The following is a 27074-nucleotide window of genomic DNA, read 5'->3' on the forward strand; positions in this document are numbered from 1 at the left end:
TAATTTTAATCAAATAGCCTATGGTTGGAGCCCTGGCTTGAAAAGGAAATCAACGTAGTCAGGGAACGCCAGAAAAGCCATGTTCAGTCAGAGCTAACTTAGCCTGTGTGGAGTCTCTGACACTGGCAACCATGGGGCACATCATGAAGGTGGAAAATAATTTCCCTGAGACTGACTCAGTGCAGAAAATCCCCAGGTGATCAGTGAACTTCAACTCTGTTAGGATCGATTTCAAATTTAATTCTGTATAATATGTTGAGAGTAATTCATTAGATTAACTGACTTGAAAACATTTGATCCTTTAAGGCTCAGTTCAGTTAACCTCTTCCATAACCAGCTCCTACATCTCTTCAGTTGGAATTAAACTTTCTCTAGTGTGTGCCCCTAATACAAGTGGTATGCCACCCGTATGGCACTCACTAAAAGGTTTATCTTGGAGTGTCTGTGCGCGCACGATGCATGCGCACACATGTGCATGTGCCCACATGCATATATATTCATATTCTTGTGTACTGCCTCACCCACAAGAGTATAATCTAAGCTCCTGAGGTCAGGAGCCATGTCTTTTTTTTTAAAAAAAGATTTTATTTATTTATTCAAGAGAGACACACAGAGGGGAATCCTTGGGTGGCTCGGCGGTTTAGTGCCTGCCTTTGGCCCAGGGTGTGATCCTGGAGTCCTGGGATCAAGTCCCACATCGGGCTCCCTGCATGGAGCCTGCTTCTCCCTCTGCCTGTGTCTCTGCCTCTCTCTCTCTCTCTGTGTGTGTGTGTCTCTCATGAATAAATAAATAAAATCTTTAAAAAAAAAGAAGAGAGAGAGACACAGAGAGAGGCAGAGACACAGGCAGAGAGAGCAGCAGGTCCCATGCAGGGAGCCCCATGTGGGACTCATCCTGGGACTCCAGGATCACGCCCTGGGCTAAAAGGCAGGCACTCAACTGCTGAGACACCCGGGCGTCCCAGGAACCATGTATTGGTCATCATTATATATCTTTCACAGCATCTAGCACATTGCCTTACATATGGTAGTTGCTCAATTAAGTACTGCCGATCGTCAAAGGTAATGAGAATCATACGTTCACTGTTAAGAGAAGTATTTCCTTTTTTCTGTGCTATAAAACTATTTCAACCTTTAAGGGGTTCCCTTCTTTTTGAGTCCTGTAATTTAGGAAACAAGTCCACGGAGTAAGAGGTAACTGTAGGCATATTTTGAAAAAATGGAAAAAATAGTACTTAACATAAAAATCACAATTACTGTTCATGAAGCAAAGTAGTTGATGATCCCAGATCTGACAATAGGAATTCACATTCTGGATGGAGCTGAGTATGGTTGTTGAATCCCTCAAGGGAAGTCAGTGTGCTTGAGTTATCATAAGTTCCATCCCATTTGGAGGCTAGGGCCATTTAGGACAGTGTTTTCCAATACAGGAGTCACTAGCCACATGTACTTTACTGAGCACATGAAATGTGCCAAGACTGACTCAAGGTACACAATAAATACAAACACATAAAATTTCCAAGACATAGAACAAGTTTTAAAAAACAGTATAAAGTATCTCATCAGTAATTTTTATATTGATTGCATGTTACAATGAAAATATTTTGGATATACTAGGTTAAATAAAATACATTATTAAAATCAATTCACCTTTTTCTTTTTACTTGTTCAATGTGGCTACTAGAAAATTTAGAATTACACGTGTGGCTTGCATTACTTATTTTTTTTATTTTTTTATTTTTTTTTAAAGATTTTATTTATTTAGTCATAGACACAGAGAGAGAGAGGCAGAGACACAGGCAGAGGGAGAAGCAGGCTCCACACAGGGAGCCCGATGTGGGACTCGATCCCGGGTCTCCAGGATCACACCCCAGGCTGCAGGCAGCGCCAAACCGCTGCGCCACCGGGGCTGCCCTTATTTTTTTTAAAGATTTATTTATTTGAGAGACAGAAAGTGGGGGGTAAAGGCAGAGGGAGAGAATCTTCAGACTGCCCTCTGAGCAGGGAGCCTGACAAGGGGCTCCATCCCAGGACCCTGAGATCATGACCTGAGCCAAAATCAAGAGTTGGACCCTTAACCAACTGAGCCACTCAGGTGCCCCATGGCTTGCATTATGTTTCCATTGAATAGCACTAAAATTGGAAACCACCCTCCAGAAAAGAATCTATCATTAAAACAACCTAAATACTAATAATTAGCACATCCATTAACTCTTCTTGAGACCAACAGGACCCCAAAAACTAAAGGGCTAAAGCACTGATACAACATTATGTCTTCATCTCTGAAGTACCTGAGTCTGCATCCAAGCAAGAAATAGGAGTACCAGATGAAGGCCTTTCAATTCTATAATTTTCAGGAGTCATAATGAGAAAAGGCATTCTTGGAGTTTTCTGAACAAAACCTCAATACTTACCAACTTGACTTGTGCTGACATGATGCCACAACAAACCGAAAAGGTAAAATAAAATCCAAATGCTTTGCATGAGGTAGCACAGTGCCTTGCATCTTAACAATGTTTGTTGAAGTGAATTGAATTTGGAAGAGGTTGTCTAATTGGATTTGATCTCTTTTTAAACTGAAGTCAATGAACCAGGGTATGTCCATACACAACGCTAAAGCTCTCCACTGAGTCTATTAACATGTATTGAGGGTGGATACTGTGTTCTCTTGGCCCTTTATATAACAACTACAGGATCCCTGCTAGAGCACTAGCCGTTACAGGGGGGGGAATGAGGTATAAATTTAACCCTCACTGAAATAAATACTGTCCTTCTATCCATGTTTCACCTTAAGCAGGAGGGCTCCTGTGGCATTGCCCCTGGAGATAGCATCATAACAGACCCTTCGACTATTGCACACACCTGTGGTAGCTACATTTTATCATACACAAAGATTTAAGCACCAGACAGCACCTGAAATTAGAGTACTAAAAAGAGATTTTAAGAAATAGGAAGAACTGGTTATTAAAGAGTTGGCAGGGGAGGGCGGGAGGCATTTACAATGTGTAAGTACATCAAATCATTACCTTGTACGCTTTAAATATCTTTCATTTGTACTTGTCAATTATACCTCAAAAAAAAAAAGATCTAGGAAGAACCGATTTTTAATCAAAGGGAATGTAAATACTGAAAGAGCAGCCCTGTTAAATTACACAAATTCCACTTAAAACATGAAAAGCCAAGACCACTATCAACAAGTCTATTTAGTTAATTCAGTTAAATATAAAAAGAAGAACATTCGACCCAGGCATTTGGCATTGTGAAAACAGACTAAGCAGTTGATTGATCGATCTATTTTTCAACAGGTTGTGTGGACATCCTGTAGGCACAGACTTAGTCTGAGGCTATTGCCTTAAAAGAGGTAAAAAATCCAATCAGATATAGTAAAGTGGAGATGGTCACAGTGACCCGGCAACCTCTGTTCAAACTTTACCCATATTAGGACACTCTTATACTGGGTTGTTTTGAATGAGACCCCAATGTATTTATGTATTTTTTTAGTCTTCTTTATCACCTTGTGTACGACTGAGCAGTTTTTGAGGAGACAAGCCACTGTTACAATGTTGTCAAGGCCCTTCTCGTTTTCTAGTTCAAATCCTTGTTCATGCTGTTTGCTAAGTACTTGTTCCCTGTGACAGCTTTCAGCCAAACAGAACACTCTGAATGCTGCATTCCAAACCACTCTGTCCTGCTGGGCTCTGAGTGAAACAAGCTCTTCAAACTCCATCATGTGAACTTTTCACAAGGAACAATCTCCCTCAGACAATTCCATTCAGAGATACTATCCGTGAAACTGGGACTCGGGGAAGGGGTGACATCACAGGCTTCCCCTTCTGGCCAGGGTCATGACCACCAAAGTTGTATTTAAGAGGCTCCCACGTGGTGCAGCACATGATTTTCTTAACGATCTAACATTTCCCCCAACTTTCCCATAAGCTTCCAATTTAAGATATTTAAGATATTCACACTTAAACACAAAATTGGGTACTGGTGTCAAGAAAGCCTGGGATTTCAAGAAGAATGAGAAATTTGCAACCAGAGTCTCTATTACTATTAGGGGTAGGAGGGTAAATATAAAACATACTATATAATATGTGCCATATGTGGGGCTTTTTTGGCAGTGTTGAGAATCATAGAAATACACGGTACTATATCCAACCAAAAGGGTGGAAAAGAAAGAGAGGGAGGGAGAGAGAGAGAGAGAAAGAGAATGAGAAAATTAGATTGCTTTAAATGTCTAAAGCCAAGGTTTGGACACCAAAGCTTTAAAAAAATGCAGGATTATTCCACCGAGATGGACAGCCAGTTAGCTTGCAGTTAGGTAACAACAGAAAGAAAACAGCACACCAGGCTATCTTTTGAGGAATCTGGGCTCGTTTTCAGAAAGACCTGCCTGGTAGCTCCTGAAGAAGGCTTTGGACTCTCCTAAAAGATGTTTAAGATGAAGACAGTAAGTCATGGATCCAGGATGGTTTCCATTCTAGTTCTCACCAGAGTTGGGGCAGGTAAACTGGGTGGCTTTCCAGGTCCCCCTCGTAGTCCAATGAGTCTATGAACTCCTCTCTGTGTAACAGCCTACTGCTCAACTTATTATTTTTGAAAAAGAATAGTGCCTGAATAAGGGGGCATTTGCCTGTCAAAGGCCCCATAAGCATTCAAATTTGTTTTTTTAATTCTTGACCTGTGGAGGAAGATGAAACCAAAAGAGAGAGCTAAGCCTGGGAGTCCTTGTTCCAAGGGGCTCACAGGGACTCAGCTAGTCAGACATTAGGTTATCAGAATGAAAGTATCATAGAAAGAAGGTAATCGCTACCACTGTCTATTGAATTAAATCACAGATCAGAAAGTGCCAGAGCTCGTGGAGACCTTAAAGACCATCTAACATAACTAACTCCTTTATTTCATATACCAAAAGGAAAAAAAGGGCTGACTTGCTCAAAGTCACATATGGGGAAAGTCAAAACTTAAACCCAGATCTTATGGGCTTGCCAATGATGCCTGACACACTACAATCGTACCTACAAATGAGGAGGAATGTTGATTATTTATTATGATGTGCTACACTTCTTTGAGGAAGCACATATAATGCCCCCTAGAATAAAAGTGCTCCTGCAAAGTTTTATTTCGAGCTTTCCTGCCCACAGTATAATTTTATGACAAAAATAATTGTTTTGTTAAAAAGTATAAAAGTATGGTATAATGTTGAATGTCTTTTTAACCTACAAGTGAAGTAATGGATATGTGCATACATCCCCCCCCGGGAAGAGACTCCGATGGGATGAGACTTCATGGTTTACAGTCTAGTGGGGCAAAAAGACACAAACTGATAATTCCTTGATGAGTCCAAACTGAGAACTTTGGGGAGAGGCATTTAACCCCAACTTGGAAGGGAGAGGAAGGTATGAAGATTAAAAAGGCCTGAGGCCAGAGATGATAGAAAGGAAACTTGGAGTAGTCCAGTTTGGCTGGTGGCTGCAGTGCAGTGATGGTAAGGAGTGACCTGTATTCCCTGAATGCACAAGGCCAACAACTACCCCCAAATAAACACAACGCTGTAAAGATAGTATGCTCACTATGCCAGAGTGGCTTTACAATACAAGTTTCCTAGCCTTAGTCAATCATCAGCATATTAATTAAAAGATCTCAGGGAGGCACAGTGAACAATGGACTGGAACCTGCTATGGGGTATTAGTCTTACCAGTAAGTCACTGAGCCCTCTCTGGTGAGCTCAGTTATCCCATCTGTAAACTGAATAGTTGACGCTACCTTAGATGATCTCTAAGGTCCCTCTTGGTTCAGAATTTAGGAAGGATCCCACCATGCATTTGCTACTAGAGGAAGTCTGTCAACCTCCATGAAGGCCCCGGCTGATCAACAATCCTCCCCTGAGCCCCTACTCAATTATCATTTCATAAATGGCAAAACAACCTCACTGCAATGTTTCCTAACTCTCAGTTCAGAAGGAAATTTGACTAGCAAGCAGTGGTCTAATGGATAAAATACTCAGCTAGAAGTTAGGAAATCAGAGCCTTTTCTCAGGCCTATAAAAGGACACCAATGAGATTTCATTTAATAACAAGTTTTCCACTGTTTTCTCCTAGAAGGAAAATTTATGAGATATATTATGAGATATGCCAAGTTAAGGGCACCTGGCTGGCTCAGTCAGGAGAACTGAACTCAGTGCGACTCTTGATCTCAGGGTTGTGAGTTCAAGCTCCATGTTGGGTGTAGAGATTACTTAAATAAACTTACAAAAAAGAGAGATGCAAAGTGATGATAAAGATAATAAGTACAAATGGAGAGAATCACTTTAAGCGGGCACAGAAATTTCACCATCAATGATTAATTTTAAATTTGCTCCTTAAATCAATCACAAATCTCACAATGGGGTCCCTTGGGTTCAGACTTGTCTATGGTTCTCTAACCACAGTACCGTGGAAGGCAGGATGCCAGTGGCATCACGTTAGGGTCATAGGATTGCTAACTGCCTCAACAGCCACTTCTTAGGCTTTTCAATATAGGATACATACACACATATATCCGTGTGTGTGTTTGTGTGTGTGTGTGTGTGTGTGTGTATATATACAAAGAAATTGGGGCATCCCGGGTGGCTCAGTGGTTTAGCGCCTGCCTTCAGCCCAGGGTGTGATCCTGGAGACCCGGGATCAAGTCCCACATCGGGCTGCCTGCATGGAGCCTGCTTCTCCCTCTCCCCCTGCCTGTGTCTCTGCCTCTTTCTCTCTCTCCATGTCTCTCATGAATGAATAAATAAAATCTAAAAAAAAAAATTGGCTCCTAGAAACAATTGCAAATCTCACAATGGAGGCATAGCGGCTTCACACTTCACTCTGCATCACAATCACTGAGGCCCCCTCCAGAAAGCAGGTCACTTCAGGGATTCTCCTATTGAGATTTGAACTCACGTGGAGCTGCTAATTTCATACATAACTCAGTATATTCTCAAGGGAGGTGGTCATGAGACCACTTTTCAAAAAGCTGACTCTAATAGTTAGGAATAAGAGTAAAGACACGCAGAGGAGAAATTACCTAGAAATTAGAGCATGGGCTTCAGGTGCCCTTCCTGGGCAGTAAGTAAACAGAAAGGGAGAAAGGAAATAGGTAGCTATGCCTGAGTTTGGATGGGGGCTTACTCATCCACTCACTTAATAATAAATATTCACTGTGTGCCCATATGGATTGGGCAGTGTGCTAGGCACTGGGAATTACAGAAGAAAACAAGACGAATGAGGTCCCTTCCTCATGCTGACGTGCCCTCTTACGACTCTCCTTATCTACTTGTTAAAGTAACTGTGGTTGCACAGTCAGTCCTGCAGCCCCTAATGCCCCGATGATTCCACCGGAGGAGGGCTCTGGAACACAAGAAGCAGGAAGAATGATAGAAGGGAAGGAGGCTTCCCAGAGAAAGTCCTGTCAAGATAAACACCGCCACAACCGTGATTAACCAAAAGGCAATGTCCCCAGTAAGAACATCCTACAGGGATACCCTGTGCTATCCCTGCTGCAGTGTCCCATGCTACTGCTGCTGCACACCCAGACGTCCTGCTCTCTTCCTAAAGGACGTGGTATCATCCTCTGCCCTAGGCTAGAATCTAAAGTACTGGACCAGGGATGCCTGGGTGGCTCAGCGGTTTAGTGCCTGCCCTTGGCTCAGGGCGTGATCCTGGAGTCCTGGGATCAAGTCCCACGTTGGACTCCCTGCATGGAGCCTGCTTCTCCCTCTGCCTGTGTCTCTGCCTCCCTCTCTCTCTCTGTGTCTCTCATAAGTAAGTAAATAAAATCTTTAAAAAATAAAAAAGTACTGGACCAGGTATTTAAGACCTTCAAATATACTTTGGCCCCTGCCTCCTCTTATCTAGTTCTGGTGATCCCCTGAAAACACTTAACGGGTTCCCTCCTTCTCAAACTTTGTCAGATATCCTTCCTCTACTGGTATTCCCCGTGCCCTCTCTTTCTACACATTTTTCTGGCCCCAGTTCAAATGCCGCTTCCTCCAGAAGGAATGTCCCTCTGGGCAAAGAGGGCCTTTGTCCTCTGAATTCTTCCACATGGTCCTTAGGTGATTTCCCTACAATTGGAACTGCTTTTTTCACTACATTAATCTGTCTTCCAAGTTAGGATGTGCTTCTTGAGGAAAAGGATATTTTTTTTGTTTACATCCCCTCTCAGGACCTAGCAGTACCTCTGTAAGTACTTGTAGAGTGCCTCAAGAGCAAATTTTTATTCTATCAGGGAATTCACTTCATTTTGTTGTCCTATTTCAATGCATTAGTTGAGTACAAATCTACTCCAAAGGCCATGCTAATGAAACAGAAGCAATGTCCTGATATGAACCTAAAAGCAAGGTATTACTCATCTATCTACAATTATTTTATATGCTGGTTTTGGAAAAAGAGCCTGGGAGAGATATGTACCTTTTAACTTCTTCCCACCCCTTCCATAACCTCACTGACCCCTCCTGTGCCTCCACACCTACTCTCTTTCATCTCCACTCCACCCACCTCTCTTCAGAACCACTTTGGCCCTTTGGGTGTCTCTAGGACATTCGTTTTCAAATCCTTTCCATTCTTACCCCCTCCCCATTTATTTTTCAGGCCTGAGGAGGTAGATCTTTCATAAGTCCAGTTGTCTCGCGTACCCCTCAGGCAATTTCAGGAACTCCAAGGCTGCTCTAATATGCAGAATGATGATCCTGAGTACTTATGAGCTAAACACACTTAAAATACAAAATCTGGGATATTTAGACAAGTTTCAACTGTTAGAACAGTAGTCTCCTGTTCAAACACAGAGATTCTACTTTCTGACTTCTAAATTGATTCTCCTGCTTTTCTAACATACAGGATTTTAATGTTTTACTGGCTTCTATTCATAGAGAAGGGAGAACGTTTATTGAGTACCTTTAGGTGGTAAGTACTGGGCTAGGTACCTAGATTGCAGACGTCATCTTATCCTCAAGACTAGTTGAGGAGACACACAGCTCCATTTCATGGATGAAAGCCTGAGGTCAAGAGACATTAAGTGATCTGCCCAATTATCATGCAGCATAGTTGTGGGACTGGGATTTTACTGTTGGTCCTTGGTAATACAAAGCTCATGCTCTTTTAGTTATATTATGCTATATCCTTAAATAAAACCCAGTTCATTCTGACTATTCCGTCTTCCAATTCAAAACAGAGATCACCAAAAACCTGAAACTGCAGGATAAGGGACTTTATACATTCCTAAGAAAAGGGAGCACCACTGGGCCACCAGGAACACCATCTTTGGTCTCAGGATCTCAATCGTTGGCCTAATTTTCCTCAAGAGCACTGAATTGACTCCATATCAAGTATTCCCTGTCCAACCATCACAGCAGCCCTTGACACCATCACATAATCATCACCATCATAAGCAGCTACTTAAAAAAAAAAAAAAAAAACCACACCGCCTAATGTGCGTCACTCGCATACTCTGTACAAATTAGGTGCATGGCCAAGTGGAGGGAAAATAGCAACTCCAAGTTTCACATTTCGATCAAATGTAACTTGCAAAATGGTTAAAGCACAGAATCAAATAACAGAGGAGAAAAGTATCCTATAACCAAGTCAAACACCTGTTAGTCCTTCCCGTTCAAGACGTTTAAAGAAGGTCACATTTATTCATTCAACAAACATTTATTGGGCACCAGCAAGTGTGCTAGGTGCTAAGGAACAGGACTGTGAACAAGATCAACCAGGCTCCCGCTTTGAGCAGATCCGTCCGCTTGTCCTGATCTTGGTAACTACTACACGATGCTTGTTCGCTGCTAGAATCATATTTCGGGGAAAGTCAGAGTCATACGTGGGCTCTTGTGGAACACCTTAAAAGTCTCGGTAGGCAAACGTGACAGAAAGCTCTGTGAGGCTCTGGAAGGGCGAGGCGGAGCGGCGCATCGTCACGCGGCGGCCGGGCTGCTCCCACTGTCATGGCGGCCGGCGGCCCGCGCGCCGCGTGCTTCAGAGCATCCGGTTGCGCTTGGCGGTCGGGGAGTCTGTGACACTGTCACCGCACCGGGCCGAGGTGCGCTTGCGGGTGCCCCCGCTGTCCGGGCGCGGGGCCTGCTCTTCGGAGGTGAAGGGGCTCGAGTCGTCGTCGAGGAAGCTACTTTTCCGGCGCCCGCCGCCGGGCACCGCGCCCGCGACGCCGCTGGCCTGGGGCGGGGAGCCGGGGGCGCCGGACCTCACGCTGATGCTCGCCATGGCTCCGCTCAGGCCATGCACGGCGATGGCCTCGTGGAACGGCTGCAGGTCGACGTCCACGGCCGAGCCGGGCTCGGGGGCCGCGGCCTGGCCGGCGGCCGCGGCGGGCGGCTTCGGGGGCGTCCGCGGGGCGCGCGGCGGGGGAGGCGCGGGGGGCACTTTGCCACACAGGAAGCTGATCAGGTCTTCGCGGAGAATGGTGCTGCGGCCCTGCTTCGCCCACTCCAGGACATCCCGGATGCGCCGCTGGTAGCCCACCTGGACGCCCAGGTCAAAACTTCGTTGGTGGGCGTCCCCGCTCTCTTTGTACAGACTGGTCACGGCCATGGCCGCGTTCTGGAAGGGGTCCCACATGGACAGTTCTGGCTGTTGGCACCCAGCATCCTTGTAGAGCTGGGCCACGGCGGTGGCCGAGATCTGGAAGAGGTGCCACAGCTTCTGCTGCTCGCTCCGGAGCCCCGCCGCCTCGGCGCTCGCCTCCTCCCGCAGCTCGGGGGCCAGCTGCTCTTGCTGCTCGGCCTCGGCCAGGCACTGGCGCTCCCACTTGGAGAACCACTGCTCGGCGACCTCGGCCTCGCCCTCCTTCGGCGGCTCCTCCATCCTCGCCGCTCGCCGCCGCCGCCGCCGCCGCCTCTTGCTCCTGCACCTCCGCCTCACCTCCTGCTCGGGGCTCCCCTCCTCCTCCTGCGGCCGCCGCCGCCGCCGCCTCCTCCGCGTGCGCCGGCGGGCGGTCGCGCGGGCGGCGGGGCCCTGAGGCCAACTGTTCCGGCGCGCGCCGCCCGCGGCCCCGGTGCACGCCCCGCCCCGCCCCGCCCGGCCCGGCCCCCAGCTACGCGGCGGAGGACTCCGCAGCCGCCGGCGCCGCCTTGCTGCCCCCTTCCGGCCCCGCGGTCCGCTCCGAGGGCCCCCCCAGGGCGCCGCGGCCTCCCTACAGCCGCCGCCGCCGCCGCCGCCGCCGCCGCCGCCCGGCCCCAGCCCCCGCCCCGCCGCGGCTGCCGCACCAGGAGCTCGCAGGGGGACCGGCCGCAGCGCTGCCTCAACGCGGCGCTTGCCTACTCTTGGCCCCCTTTTCACACATTTTGGAGACTTGTCGGCTTCATCCAATGAGCTGATCAAATTTTACATCCTATGTTGCCAGAGAGGATTATGGGGCAACTTCATGGTGTCGATCACATCCAGGGCGCCGATCCGGGAAGGCCGGGGGGTGGGGTGGGCCGGGGTGGGGGTAAAGTGGGAAGATCCCGGCCCCCGTGAATAGGCAGGCACCCTGAATCCCAGCAATGCCCTCTACACAGGACGTACCCACGAAAAGGGCCGCCCGCTGCTCGACGCAGTATTTTGTACAGGAAAAAAATAGAACTCTGCCCCCCACCCCCCGCTTCCTGGGCCTCAGTTTCCTCAAGTGCCAAATGAGGTTGTTGAATTAAGTCCCTGGAAAGCACTTAGAGCCGTGATGTAGAACTTTCCTGCTGTCGCTGCAAAGCACCTCTTCTGGGCTGCTTGCATGCTTAACCAAATTCTAAGAGTCACATCAGAAATGGTACTGATTCCCCCCCCCCCCAAGGATTCTTGTAACGTTTTGCTGTCTTAAAAAAAAAAATGGGTTGGGGTTCTCTTTGGTCTCCTTTCAACTACTGAAAATTCTAAGATGAAGAAGTAAGGAGAGAGAAAATAGGAAAATAAAATCCCAAACACCGTATTCTCTGCTCTATTGTAAAAATTCACTGCCTTTCAGGACAAAAAAAAAAAAAAAGAAAAGAAAAGAAAAGAAAAAGATCTTACCTAACCCAACACCCAAAAAATGATAGCTAAGTAAAACATCATGATAAATTCAAAATTAAGCTAAACCTATGTGATACTAAAGTCTTTTCCTTGGGTTCATTAACAACCCTCTTATAATGATGCAGTTCTTTTTTAGTGCACACAGTTCCAAAGCAAACTGTTAAGAGAAAAAAACATTATCACTGAGCTAAGAATAACATCAAAAATGGGAGAAACTAACATGTAATTTTTTTTTTAAATTAGGAAGAAAGTTAGAATTTCACAGTTTTTGTTGTTGACCATGTTTGCTAGGTATCCATAGAGCCTTATACAGGAAGCTGAATCTTCTACCAAAATATGTTTAAGAATTCCCAAATATGAGAATTAGTATATAAAATAAAATGATCTAATCATTAAGCTTTATCATCTTCCTAAAAAGAAATACATGTTTCTAAGTTAAATATAAAAGAGAAGAAGAAGAAGAAGAAGAGGGGATTGTGCCCTTTCTCTGCAAACCAGGCTTTTTCACGATTCATTAAACCCTTTTTCCATATGTGTAATTGGACTCTTCTCATTTACATAAACGAGGGATGAGGCAAAAGACCTAACATCAGCCCAAAAGGAGAAATCCATCTCTCAGTCTCCGATGTTAAAAAAATATATTGTAGAAAACTCCCAAGAAGGCAGATCCCCCTCCTCCCCCACACACCCACATATACCAGCCCCGAAATAGTTCATGGCCAAGGAGATACTGAGTTTGCCAGAGCTTTGGGGGTTGTTCTGCACACGCTGCCTCACAGTTATCATCAGAGGCACATGTTTTTATTTCATTTTCTCTAAGTAAAGACCTTGGACTGAAATGACTGACAGTAGGACACCATATCCTATTTTCTCCCCTCATTTCTGATTGGGTTAAAAACCAAGAAGAAAGACTGCACTGTCTTTGAAAGAGCACAACCCTCTGCTTGGGCTTGAGTTGTCTGGCTGGTATCCTCCATTCAGTTGGTCTCAGCACCTGATTAATTAGTTAATTAGTACTTAGAGCTGACTAGCCCCAGTCGGCAATTTTCATGCCCTGCATGGTGAAATGTTGAATCCAGCATTGAAATTTCTGTGTCGCACACCCTAATTATTATCACCCCACTACTTTTAAAACCATTGCACCAAATTATTATAATAGACAGAGCCAGACAACTGTGTGGGAATATGTTCTTTCTGAGAAATAATGGTAGACTTCTAATATTTTTCACTATTGCCCTTAACACATTTAAATAAAACAATGAATGGGGAAAATTCTAATTCAATTAGCCTCCAACTCCTTCTACAAAGAAAATGATTTTATACGAGAGAGATGTTAGGAAAATTGCACCAAGATTTTTTGACGCTTTATCAGTTCTTCGATGGCAAAGAGTACATTTACAAAATATCCTATCTGAGATTAATTTTGTTCCCATATTTTTTTCCATGTCAGGAATAAAAATCAGAATAGATAATAGTAACAAAATACAACCAAAAAAGAACCCTAAGATCATTTTAACTAGCTGTAAGAAAACGATGCTCTGTGTGTGTGTGTGTGTGTTTGAGGTGGTGGTGGTGGGGGGGACTTTGGGTGTTTAAAAATACTGTGCTGACATGGTTTAGGAATGAGTTTTCTTTGGGAAAAAATACTCCTTGGCCACTGCCCCATTCTTCCATAAATTTGATGTCATGGCGAAGGTTAAATATCAACTAGGGAAAAACAGTTTTAGAAAATAAGTTAGGACACAAACTTAGGGGAATCTAATTTTTGCCATTTCTCAGTGTCCCATTACCAAAAAAGGGCCCCAGTGTGTCAATGCTTTTCAGTATGACTGGTAGCTATTTTCACCTGAAACAATCCTTATATATCAGTAGTGGGCTGCCTGTAATTGTCAGAGCTAAATGGTACACAAAACTGGATACACAACCACACAGATCAGTAAATGGGTCGGATTGAAAGCAAAAGTAAACACCAACCTTAGGAAATGAAAGAAGTTAAAAGATAAGTGTTAAGGACCTTATTCTTTTTGGAGAATAAAACAAGATTTAGTAGCTTTCCACTTAATTTAAATGAAAAGAATCACTACCTTACATATTGCAGTGATAATGTAATGGGGAAAGAAAACAAAAAAGTCTTTGTACAAATGACACCTCCTATAGTTGTTGTGAAGAAACTTTTCCCCTTGGTATCTGCTAACAAATTCTAATTAATGCTGCACATTCCTTTACTGAAATCATTTAATGCGTAACAAGGGGGGTAAAAAGAAATGCTGAATGCTCGTGATTGCCCTGTTAGAATTATGGGAGTGAAAGCCTGGGGCCCCAAACTTACTGTCTATTAAAGCCAAGCTTTGAAAAAGAAATGCAACCTACAAAAGCTGTCAATCTCCCTTGCCCCTAAAGCCTGGGTTCACATGGATTCAAGTGACAGCCCTCCTCCCCCATGCACAATACATCAATCTGTCTCTCCCACAAGCACCCACAGCCCATTGTGCTGGCCGCAGGTGCCTATTATGGCACCCATGGCTGCCTCCCACAGCTCCGCCCCTGAGAAACAGGAACTGCAGACAATGGAGCCCTGTGGGAAGACAGAGGTGGGTGTTGGGAGGGATAACAGACAGATGGTAAAGGGTATAGGGTAGTAAGGTAGTTTCAAAACAAATGTCAAACATTCAAAATTATTGCTTTCTCGTGTCTCTCCTTTTGAATTGCCTTTGCTTCAATCACCATCTGCCATAATTATAAAGATACTTACCTGTTATGATGAATTCTTGCTCCCCTTTTTGGGTAGTGGTGGATGGAATGACCTTCAATACTCTACTCCTCCTATTTAGTCTCTAGGTTTCTCAAGGTCACAGACTGAGGAGTTTTAGTTAAGTGACACCAGGATACCATAGAGGGGAAAGAAGGAATCTTTCTATAGTTTTTGCAAGGTTTGTGGTTTCCCTTTGAGCTTAGTTTTGGGCTCCTTAAGGGACATGGGTTATAAAAATTAGTTACTTTGGGTAATATACCTATGAAATCAAAGTCCTATAAGACTTCTGACAAACATCATATCAGGCAGGTGAAAATTCTTAGGCCATTTCTTTTTTGGTGAGGAGTCACATAAAGGGAGATGAGGTGCATTTAATAATAAAAGTACTAATACTTTCTCACTCAGACTTTTGCCTATTTCCAAACATGCCAACCAAAATAAGTAAAATTGTGATACAATAATACTAGATACTATTCATATGCAGTGCCAGTATCACAGCAAGCCCATTTTAAGCAATTCATTTCATAAAATGTCACTTGCCTGTGGTGGTTTTTCACCTTCTGAGTTGTGGACCAATTAAGAAGTAATAAATGGAAGAATTAAGATATATGCCAAAAATATACATATTGGTTCAAGTAAATTTGATTTAGTTGCTTTTACCCTTGCTTTATCATCACAATATACCACCTTATTTCCTGTTTTCGAGATTTGTCATAAACTAAAAGCAAGCTAACAATAATTTCATTACGACTTCTACTACCTGTCTCAAACAAACAAACAAACAAACAAACACCAAGAAAAATCTGGCACAATTCTAAGTCATGGTCAAGAGGATTGGTAACTTGTTGGAATGAGGGTACCGCTAAAATAATGCCAGGGACTACGACCAGCCAGTTTTCCTGAAGCAAACAAGAGGGTCTTGGTTTGCTGTCAAAAACTACAAACTAAGCTTTAACTAGGGACTGTCAGGGATCCAAGTGAGCTCCTGGCCAGGGAGAGCTTAATTAGCAGAGTTGGTTTGGGTTTTTAAATTACAGAAGAAAACAACCAATACAGTATGAAAGCAGACAGTGGTCTAATGTAGCACAAAATTCACTATTCCATTATGTGTGTGTGTAGTGGTTTTGCACATTTCGTTAACAATTTAAATTTAGATTTTAAACATGATTTCTGTGCCCATTACTAGGGCATGTTTCTTTTGTTTCCTCTTATGTATCCTTTTAGATATTTTAATGTATTTATCACCAAATAGAAATATGTGCCCCTCTCTTTTTTATATAAATGGTGGCATACTATACATACTATTTTGTTTTTTAACCTGAGAGATCTTGGAGATCAATCCATATCAGAATAAGAGCTACTAGGGCGTGCTTCTGAAATGTGAATAGTTTTGAGTCATATTTGGTATTTGTAAAATGAAAGAAAGAAAGAAAGAAAGAAAGAAAGAAAGAAAGAAAGAAAGAAAGAAAGAAAGAAAGAAAAAAATATATGATTCCAAGTATTTAGCTACCAAGCGATCAAGCCATTTGGAGGCTATTCTTATTTCTCCTAACTATTAAATTAAGCGTTCCACTTCAAATGCTCAGAAATTAGTACAGCTAACCCTAATTATCCATCTAAATGGGAGCCCGAGAAAATGTGGGGAGAAAGTCATAGATAACCCATAGATGCAACCTTTGTTAAAGATGCTTACATGGGAAAACTTTTAAGATTTTTATTGGTAAGGTTTGTGAATTGTTTCTATATCATCCAAAATAATCAGAGTTCAAAAGAAATTGCTAAAGGCTTCCCATTTGATCCATAGTCCATTATTCATACTTACAGTATCTCACAAGAATGACCTTACTTAATTGATTTAAATGATTAAAAGATGCCAGGTTTTAGCTGTAGAATTAGTTGACAATACACAGTCCTTTTACCTGTGCTCTAACACCAAGTCATTTTACCTCTAGATGTTTTCCATGAGGCTGTTGAGTCTACCCATTTTGAAATTAACATAGTCTGTTGGTTAAAATCCAAAATTTTTATTGCCAGACAAACCTGGGTTCTAATCCTGGCTCTGGAGCTTGGAAGTGGTGTGATTTAACTTCTCTCTCTGATACTGAGTTGTCTCTAAAACAGGGATAATAATAGCTGCTACTTCACAGGTTTGTGTAAAGATTACATAAGACCATGCATGGACTCTCAAAACAATGCCTAGAACATAGCAAATCCTCAAAAAACAGTATCTATTATTACTACTACTAATATTAGTTATAGGACTCTAAGGATTAGCTAGAGGAATTCTCAAATCTGATCAGCAAAATCGTCTGGGGGGTAGTTTTTAAAAAATGCACATATCCCAGATGTACCTCACCAAAAGAAACTCCAATTAAATAGGTCTGTGCTGCTGCCTGGGAATTTGTATTTTAAAGCAATAAAAGAAATCCCAAGATGACAACTGCTAAACTGACCAAGAAAGCATTAGGTCGTAATTAGAACAAGAAGTCAAAGGGTTCAGTAAAGAATATCCTTAAGATGGATGCAAATTCTATAATCAACCTATATCACTAAGAAACCAGAAGCTGTTTCTGTGTGCTTTTGATTGACAATGGAATACAATTAGAAACTCTAAGGAGAACAAAAAGCTGTATGATGATTCTAGTTCTAATAGGAAACGTGCTAAAATGTGGCATCATTTGAGCTATTGAAGGAGTGTAAGAAAAGATAATCCATTTGACTTTGACACCTGAAATGTTCTCCTACCCACAGCGATGTTTTACAGCCATATGATTACATTTATTTTCTCTGTAGGTCTAAACATATTACTTGGTCCTGCTGTGAATAATATTTACATGGAAGTTAATATTGGGAAAGCTGTTGCTCCGGTACTTTAAACTTCTTATTTTGAAGTAAAGATTCGCATGCAGTTGTGAGAAATAATAGAGATACAGTGTATCCTTTACTCAGTTTCCCCCAACAGCATCTTGCAAAAGTGTAAAACAGTATCACAATCAGAATATTGACATTGATACAATCCAGATGCAGAAGATATGTTGTTGTGTATAGTCACACTCTCTTTCCTCCCATCCCTTCCCCTCCTTGAGCCATGGTAACCAATAAACTGTTCCATTTCTATGATTTTATGATTTCAAGAATGTATGCAAATAATATAAATGTGATCATTTATAATATCATTTATATTATAAATGCAACCTTTTGGGATTGGCTTTTTCCACTCAACATGATTCTCTAGTGATCCATTCAGGTTGTTGCCTATATCAATAGCTCCTTCCTTTATATTGCTGAGTAGTATTTCTTCATATGGCTGTACCACACGTTGTTTAGCCATTCACCTGTTGAAGGACATCTGGGTTGTTTCCAGTTGGTGAATAAAGCTATTATTAATGAAGCTGCTCTGAACATTTGTGTACAGATTTTTGCATGAACTTCAAGCTTCATTTTTTTGGCATAAGTGCCCAGCAGTACAATTGCTGGGTTGTATAGTGCTTGCATATTTAGTTTTTTAAAGAAACTGCCAAACTCTTTCCAGAATGGCTGTACCATTTGACACTTCCACCAGCAATGTATGAATGATCAAGTTTTACCACATTCACCAGCATTCGTTATTCTCACTAATTTTAGTTCTTCTGACATATAGTGATATCTCATTGTGGTTTTCATTTATGTTTCTGTGAAACTCGTTATATTGAACATATTCTCATATGCTTGCTACCTATATATCCTCCTTGGTGAAATATCTCTTCATGTCTTTTGCATTTTAGTTATATTTTTTTAAATCAAGCTATAGATAAAGCGTACTGAGGATTTTTTTTTAAAGATTTTTAAAAATTTAAAAATGTATTTGTTTGACAGAGAGAGGAAAAAGAACAAGAGCAGGGGGAACAGAAGAGGGAGAAGCAGGCTCCCCACTGAGCAGGGAGCCCAATGTGGGGCTTGATCCCTGGGATCATGACCTGAGCTGAAGGCAGACACTTCACTAACTGAGCCACCCGGGGGCCCATACTGAAGATTTAATTTGAGTTGTAAAAAGACATTTCATTTTACTTTTAATTGTGCTGTTTTATTGTCTAGCTTAACATTTAAAAAGCACTTACTATGTACCAAATGCTACTTTAAGTACTTTGAAATATTTATTTCAATTTAAGTGAAATTTAATCTTATAGTAACCAAATGAAGTAGATACTACTATTATCATCTCCAGTTGACAGTTGAGTAAACTGAGGGCACAGAGACATTCAATAATTTACACCTAAGATTACATAGAAAACAAGTGGTGGAGCTGAGATTTGAACCTAGGCAGTAGTTGTTCTTTTTTTGTTTTGTTTTGTTTTTGTTTTGTTTTGTTTTGTTTTGTTTTTTGGCAGTAGTTGTTCTAAGCTTAGCAATATACACATAATATTATAAAAGTCAGAAGCAGTGGGAGGAGCGATAGTGTAGGAAAGTGTCTGAAATGAGTGTTGATAAATATTGTCTAGAATTAATGGATCCAAAAATAAAAATTATAGTATTTAAAGTTATAAAAGTAACTACTAAAATGTCCTGAATATCATAAAAATATAACTAATAAAATTTTGGGAAAATCAGAAGTAGATAAAGGAAGTGGAGTAAGTATGCTAAATCCTTCATCTTTCTTGAAAGTCAAAAATACTGTCTAAAATTGATAAAGAGGGATCCCTGGGTGGCGCAGTGGTTTGGCGCCTGCCTTTGGCCCAGGGCGCGATCCTGGAGACCCGGGATCGAATCCCACATCGGGCTCCCGGTGCATGGAGCCTGCTTCTCCCTCTGCCTATATCTCTGCTTCTCTCTCTCTCTCTGTGTGTGACTATCATAAATAAATTTAAAAAAATAAAAAATAAAAAAAAATAAAATTGATAAAGAAATAGAAATAGAAACATTTTATTTAGAGTAGTAGTATTAATCATAAGAAAAACTAAAAACTAAAAACTCAACTAGAAATAGGGTGGTTACCTCTGGAGGCTGGAAACTAGCTATTAAACAAAAAACTTTTCTTTCTCTTCTATACTGTTCAAATTTTTAAAAACTGTATTTAGGTTATAACTATGATAAAAACAGAGGATATTTTAATTCTGATTAAGGCAAGGTTCAATAGCCACCAAGCTAAATTACACCCAATATTCTTGGGGGTCTCCAAAGATAGGTGAGGATGAATGGTTTAGCATGTTGCATATTATTAGTCTGGAATTACTAGGTGCTTTGGATCGACTTGTAGTACCTGTTAACCTCAAAATTAAAGCTGTCAGCTATTTTACCAGCAAAAATGGGTTTATTCAGGAATAGCAGAGAACTGCAAAAACAAGGCAAGTCCAGCGAACAAAGAAGAAAGCTCTCTTACTGAGAAAAGGGGGTAGTTGGGAAGGCTCTTATAAATAAAAAAGTCCATTGGTGGGCAGCCCCGGTGGCTCAGCGGTTTAGCGCCGTCTTCAGTCTAGGGTGTGATCCTGGAGACCTGGAGACCTGGAGACCTGGAGACCTGGGATCGAGTCCCGTGTCGGGCTCCCTGCATGGAGCCTGCTCCTCCCTCTGCCTGTGTCTCTGCTTCTCTCTCTCTCTCTCTCTCTCTCTCTCTCTCTCTGTGTGTGTGTCTCATGAATAAATAAATTAAATCTTTAAAAAAAAAAGTCCATTGGTGTAAATTCGTAAAGTATAGTGGCTTCTCATTGGCTGAACTGTGACAATTTCTTATTTGCTGGGCTGTTGCTAGGAGAGGTGAAAACCTTTCTTCCTCCTAACCAGTGTAGTCCAAGTTGGAGCTAAAGGAGTATCTATTTGCAAGGTATGTCTTTCTGTGGGGTCTGCAATTGATAACTAATGGTAGGGCCTGAGAGCTCCCCCTTCTGGCCTCCTAATTTCATTTTAGTGAGGTTTCCTTTATAAATTTTCACATATCCTTAACTTCCAAGTCAGCCAAGGATGCTATTCCTAACTCTGTATTCTGTTGGGTTTTTTTTGCCCTTCCACTCCCTTATGTTATCCTGTATTCCCTCAAATCAAGAATCAGAAGATTGGTGAAAGGTTAGCTACATGGTTAGGGTCAAAGATAGGGAAATGATTCATTTCCATCTCCCAAATTCAAACTCCCAACACAGTATAAAAATAGATCTCAATTCTAGGTAATAGATATTGAGAAGAAGGCATTTTTCATTGAAAAAGGTAAGATGTGCACATGGTTACAAAATTCAGATAGAAAAAATGCTATATACAGGAAAGTAAGTCTCCCTCAATTTTAGACACCATATCTTCCTTGCCAAAATCAAGCATTTTTAAACATTTTTAATATATATTTTCAGATTAAGCAACACACACACACACATATACAGCTAGGTGCATAATTTTCACATTAACCTGTTCCTCACTTCTTTTTTTCACATATTAGTATTTTTTGGAGATGATCCCAAACATAACATGTAGGTCTACTTCATTCCTTTTTTTTTAGTTTGTTTATTTATTTATTTATTTATTTATTTATTTATTTATCTATCTATTTATTTATTTATTTAAGAGAGAATGAGAGATCACAGGAGCAGGAACACAGGGAGAAGGACAAGCAGAACATGGAGCCAATGCAAGGCCCGTCCCCACGACCCTGAGATCATGACCTGAGCCAAAATCAAGAGTTGAATGCTTAACCAACTGAGCCACTCAGGTGCCCCTCTACTTCATTCTCTTTAACATCAGCATGATATCCCCATGTATGAGTATACCATAGTTATTTAATCAGCCTCCCATTTGTGGACACTTTTATTACTATATTTTTACATTTATCATTTACAAATAATGCCATAGTGACCTTCTTTGTACAAAAAGCTTTACAACTGCTTTTATTTCAGTAGATGCAGAGATACATATAAGCATTTAATATATACATATGTGCATAGGTAACTTTCTATATTAGTACAGTCTATTTGATATCTGTATAATATTCTATTATATGACTACTGAATATACTATAACTTATTGAAGCAGTCCCCTTATTGGATAGCCAGTTATTTACCATCTTTTGCAAAAAAATGGGTTAAGGATGACAGTGAGTTTAACTGTGGTTCTGAGTGAGCATGTGTGTTTGTGTGTGTGTGTGTGTTTGAGTGTGTGTATACATAGAAGCATATTTATAGTCAATGACTAAGAAATTAGATCAGACCAATATACACTGGATAATATTCATGGCATTTGAAAATATACCAAATTTACCATTACATTTGAAAAATAAACTTTTTTTAAAGATTTTACTTATTTATTCATGAGAGACAGAGAGAGAGAGAGAGAGAGAGAGGCAGAGACACAGGCAGAGGGAGAAGCAGGCTCCATGCACGGAGCCCGATGTGGGACTCGATCCTGGGCCTCCAGGATCACGCCCTGGTTGGAAGGCAGGCACCAAACCGTTGAGCCACCCAGGGATCCCTGAAAAATAAATTTTATAATACTTTTACCAAATCTGTCTTCTACTCCCTGAGAGAAATTAAAGCACCGGGGCACCTGGGTAGTTCAGTTGGTTGAGCATCCGACCCTTGGTTTCAGCTCAGGTCATGATCTCAGGGTCGTGAGATTGAGCCCCATGTGGGACTCTGTGTTCAGTGCAGTCTACTTGTTCCTCTCCCTCCTCCTCTGCTCCTCACCACACACACTCTCTCTCTCTCCCTCTCCCAAATAAATAAATAAAATCTTAAAGAAAAAAGAAAAATAACAGCACCAATGAACAATCTTTTAGCTGTTCCCTTAGGAAAACTTATTTTTTTAAGATTTTATTTTTAGGGATCCCTGGGTGGCACAGCGGTTTGGCGCCTGCCTTTGGCCCAGGGCGCGATCCTGGAGACTCGGGATCGAATCCCACGTCGGGCTCCCTGCATGGAGCCTGCTTCTCCCTCTGCCTGTGTCTCTGCCTCTCTCTCTCTCTCTGTGACTATCATGAATAAATAAATAAAATCTTTAAAAAAAAAAAAAGATTTTATTTTTAACTGATCTCTATACCCAACATGGGGCTTGAATTCACAACCCTGAGATCAAGAGTCACATGCTCCACCAACTGAGCCAGCCAGGCACCCCCCTTCTCAGGAAAACTTAAATCCCAAATTATATATACACCCTTTTTTCTGTCCTGCTCCATCCAGCTACAGGAGCCTCACTCAGGTGCTTACTTGGAGTCGGACCCCATGCCCTGGAACTGATAAAGACTTTTCAACATCTTTCAAATTCTGTTACTTAAACCTCAGATTTTTTTCATCTTTCTAAAGTTCCAAGGACCTAACAAACCACAGAGAATATGGTAGCATGGATTCCACGCCCATAAAACTTTACTAATACCATGGTTAAATGTAATTGCTGATTTTCTTTACAATGAAGTACCATTTCTCAAGCAATGATAGCATTTTCACTTACAATTTAGAGGGTTGTTAGCAGATGGAGACAACAGACCCTTAGCTCATAAAAGTACAAGTATAGAGAGAAAACACAAGAAAAACAAAAGGAAATAAAAAACAAGGACAGTTTTTGAAACAAATGCTGCTGAACAACTCAGTACTCATTTTGGGGAAAAAATCAACCTCAACCTTTTATCCAGCAAAAACCATTAACTCAGAATACTTCATACATAAACCTAAATGTATGAACCCAAAGTATGAAACTTCTAGAAGAAAAAAATAGGAGACAAATTTGAGACTTTACAGTAAGCAAAGATTTTTTAGGACATAAAAACATAGATCATAAAAGGAAAAAATGGACAAATTGGACTTCATCAAAATTTAAAATTGTTAGCTAGCTCAGTTGGTAGAGCATGCAACTCTTGATGTTGGGATCGTGAGTTCAAGCCCCACATGGGGGGTAGAGTTTACTTAAAAATAATAAATAAGCAGTGCCTGAGCAGCTCAGTCAGTTCAGTAGCTGACTCTTGATTTTAGCTCAGGTCATGATCCTGGGGTTGTGGGACTGAGCCCCATGTCAGGCCCTGCATTTTGTGGGGAGTATGCTGGGGATTCTCTATCTCCCTTTCCCTCTGCACCTCCCATTGCTCATGCTCTGTCTCAAATAAACAAATCTGGGACACGTGGGTGGCTTAGTAGTTGAGTGTCTGCCTTTGGCTCAGGTAGGGATCCCGGGGTCCTAGGATTGAGTCCCGCATCAGGCTCCCTGCTAGGAGCCTGCTTCTCCCTCTGCCTCTGCCTCTGCCTCTCTCTGTGTGTGTGTCTCTCATGAATAAATAAATAAAATATTTTAATAAATAAATCTTTAAAAATAAATAAATAATCACAAAAAATTTTTAGAACTTCTGCTATTCAAAAGTTAGCATTAAGAAAATAAAAAGGCAAGCCACAGACAAGAATAAACACCTGAAGACACCTGCAAATATATATATATATATATATGTGTATATATCTGACATGTATCCAGAGTATATAAATATTTCCTATTACTCAAAGACAAATAATCCAATTAAAAATTGGCAAAATGTCTGAGCAGACACCTGACAAAAAAAAGTATGTGAATGGCCAATAAACACATGAAAAGATACTCAGTATCATTACTCATAAGGAAAATGTGAATTGGAACCACAATGACACATCACTATACACCTACTCAAATGGCTAATGTTAAAAAGACTGACAATATCACATCTTGGCTAAGATGTGGAGCATAGGATCTCTCATAGAAATTGCTGGTGGGAATCCAAAGTGGTTGTAATCAGTATGTATTTTTGTAACCAGTATTTTTGTGACCAAAATAGTATGGCAAGACTACATGTGTGTATATACGTATATATACACACATACACTCATACACATCTCTCTCTATATATATGCACAGATATATATAGTCCTGCCATTTGATTTTAAAATAAGTATATAAACATATATACACAATAAATATATATAAATAAAAATTAAACATGTGCTTAACATACAACCCAGAAATTCCACTTCTAGGTATCTACCCAAAAGAAATAAAAATATATATCCAGAAAAGACATACATTCAAAAGTTCATAGCAGGATTATTCATAATAATCTCAAACTGGAAAAAATTCAAATGTGCATCAACTAATAAAGAGATGAACAGTACAATTAAAAACAAAAAACCACCGATAGACCCAACAAGGTGGATGAATCTCAAAAAATATTTTGCTAAGTAAAACAGTCAAACACAAAAGAGCACAGTGACAGAAAGCCAATCAGCGCATGCTTAAGATCAGGAGTCTTGGAAGAGTATAAAGGGCACAAGGAACTTCCTTAGGGTCATGGAACTGTTCTGTAACTTGATTATAGTGGTGGGTACATGACTTTATACAATTACTAAAAGTCATCCAATGATACACTTAAAATAGGTAAATCTTATTGTATATAAATTGCAGCTCAATAGAGTTGAAAATTTTCTAAAAAGGAAAGATTTTGTGTTTCCTCTCTGCTAAAGTGCCGATCCATGCTAGTTGCCCAGAGTCAACTTGGGGGAAATCTGCCAAGTGGGCAATAATGTCAGAAAGCTATCACATTTAGGGTACAGGGAATCCATAACCATGCAAACTGGTATCTCCTTGGAGGATGGCATATGGAACTTTCCTTTTTTCTAAACATCAGCCAAGTGAGATAGTTCCTCCTCCCCTCTTCCATTCTTTCTCAAGGCTTCCTTACTCCCTTCAGAATCTAAGCTGTATGAATTTAAACTCCTAATTTTCCTTTCCATTTTTCCTTCCACCTCTGTGTTTCCCATACCTCAGCCACAAAACCTTGTGGACTCTATCCAGGAATACAGCTTCCATTTTTTACTTATTAGCATGCTACTCAACATTTATAACATTTATATACCTACCCTCAACCTCACGCTTTTGAATTCCTTTGCCCTCTTCTATTTTTGTCACAGCTCAAATGTTCCCGTCTACCACCTCTTTGAGGGATATAGTGTGTGACCTAAACCCCCACATGTTCTCCCGGGTGACCTAATGAGCTTACACATTAAACAGCCCATCCCTAAGAGAAGTGTAACCACAACTTGGAAGAGGAAGATGTCATTGGAGGCTCAGAGAAGTCCAGCAAGGTTCTTCAACAAAGTGGCCTCTCCAATCCTGGTGTCTGCTTGGGACTAATGAGATGAGACATTCATCCTCACAAGGCTTTTACATATGCATCTTTGATGGTGCCCCCAAAAGCATCTGAAATGCATCAGGACTTTATTTCAGTGAAGTTCACACTAAGCCAAGAGAGCCTCATTCAATTTCCTGTCTCAAATTACACTCAGCTCTGCTGTCCAACTGAATGCACTAGACAAGCTCAAGAGATGTACATCCAAAAATAACATGAGGACTGCCTATCAGATTGGCAAAGATTAAACAGATTTGTAAGGCCCAGCTGGTGGATTTATGGGGAAAATGTATATTTTTATATACTACTGTCATATATACATTGTGTTAATATATACACAAATACACAGTAGTGCATAAAAATATGTGTTATGCTTCTGAGACAATTCAGCAACAGAGTCAGAAATTTTTCATTGTATATAGTCTTTGACATAACAATTCTACTTCTAGGAATTGTTAAGAGATAGGATCTGGAGTGAGACAGACCTGGATTTGAGTCTTGACACCACCACCTTCTTCCTGACTGTATGACTTCTCTCTGTCATAGTTTTCTCATCTATAAAATTGGGGCAAAATGGCATCCTGGCAACCCTGGGAAACACATGGATATGTATTATACTGTCTTTTACCAGTATAATCTTACCAGTAAGATGATAAGCTGTCTAGGACTTAGGGGGTTTCCAGGATGTGAAACTTGTAGTGCTAAATCTAGGAAGATCCTGAGCAACTGGAACAAAGTCCACATCATCTTTTTCAGGAGCTAAAATTTCTTGACTAGTCAGTTCTACAAAGTATCAGAACCATTCCAAATAAGCATCTCCACCATTTATGAAGTAGCAGCTATACCCTAGGCCCTTTATATATATATCAGTGGCTCTCAAACTTGAATGTGTATCATAAATACTTGGAAGGTTCATTAAACCAGGTTTTTGGGTCCCACCCCCAGAGACGCAGTAGGTCATGGAAACACATACTAGGCATGGCCTAGATTGCAATCAGAGGCAAGAAGGTGGGAATAAGTGGGGACCCACAAAATGGAAACAGGTACACATCATAAAATTCACTACTGACAGTGGCCTCCCTAATAACACTGTTTCCTAAAATAGGGGGCCCTATTTCATCCATCCTTGCTATGTACCCCCAAATGTCCCTGGCCCAGTACTAGGTGCAGGGCATGTGCTCAACAGACATCAACAACTCTTTCCTTGGTGCTCTCTTTG

At 41.3% G+C, this 27074-nt stretch overlaps 1 protein-coding gene and 1 long non-coding RNA gene across 5 annotated transcripts in view; both read right to left on the reverse strand.

Moving 5' to 3' along the window:
• LOC140628152 (uncharacterized) overlaps nt 1–27074 on the reverse strand; it is a 365765-nt gene that overhangs the window by 209383 nt on the left and 129308 nt on the right. The window lies entirely within an intron of this gene.
• On the reverse strand, nt 9632–10990 carry HAPSTR2 (HUWE1 associated protein modifying stress responses 2). The gene has a single exon (XM_072817632.1). It carries the CDS (start codon nt 10833–10835, stop codon nt 9993–9995), a length of 843 nt encoding a protein of 280 aa, XP_072673733.1. The 5' UTR covers nt 10836–10990; the 3' UTR covers nt 9632–9992.

The sequence above is a fragment of the Canis lupus genome, chromosome X (assembly GCF_048164855.1).
Source record: "Canis lupus baileyi chromosome X, mCanLup2.hap1, whole genome shotgun sequence".
Lineage (NCBI taxonomy): Eukaryota > Metazoa > Chordata > Mammalia > Carnivora > Canidae > Canis > Canis lupus.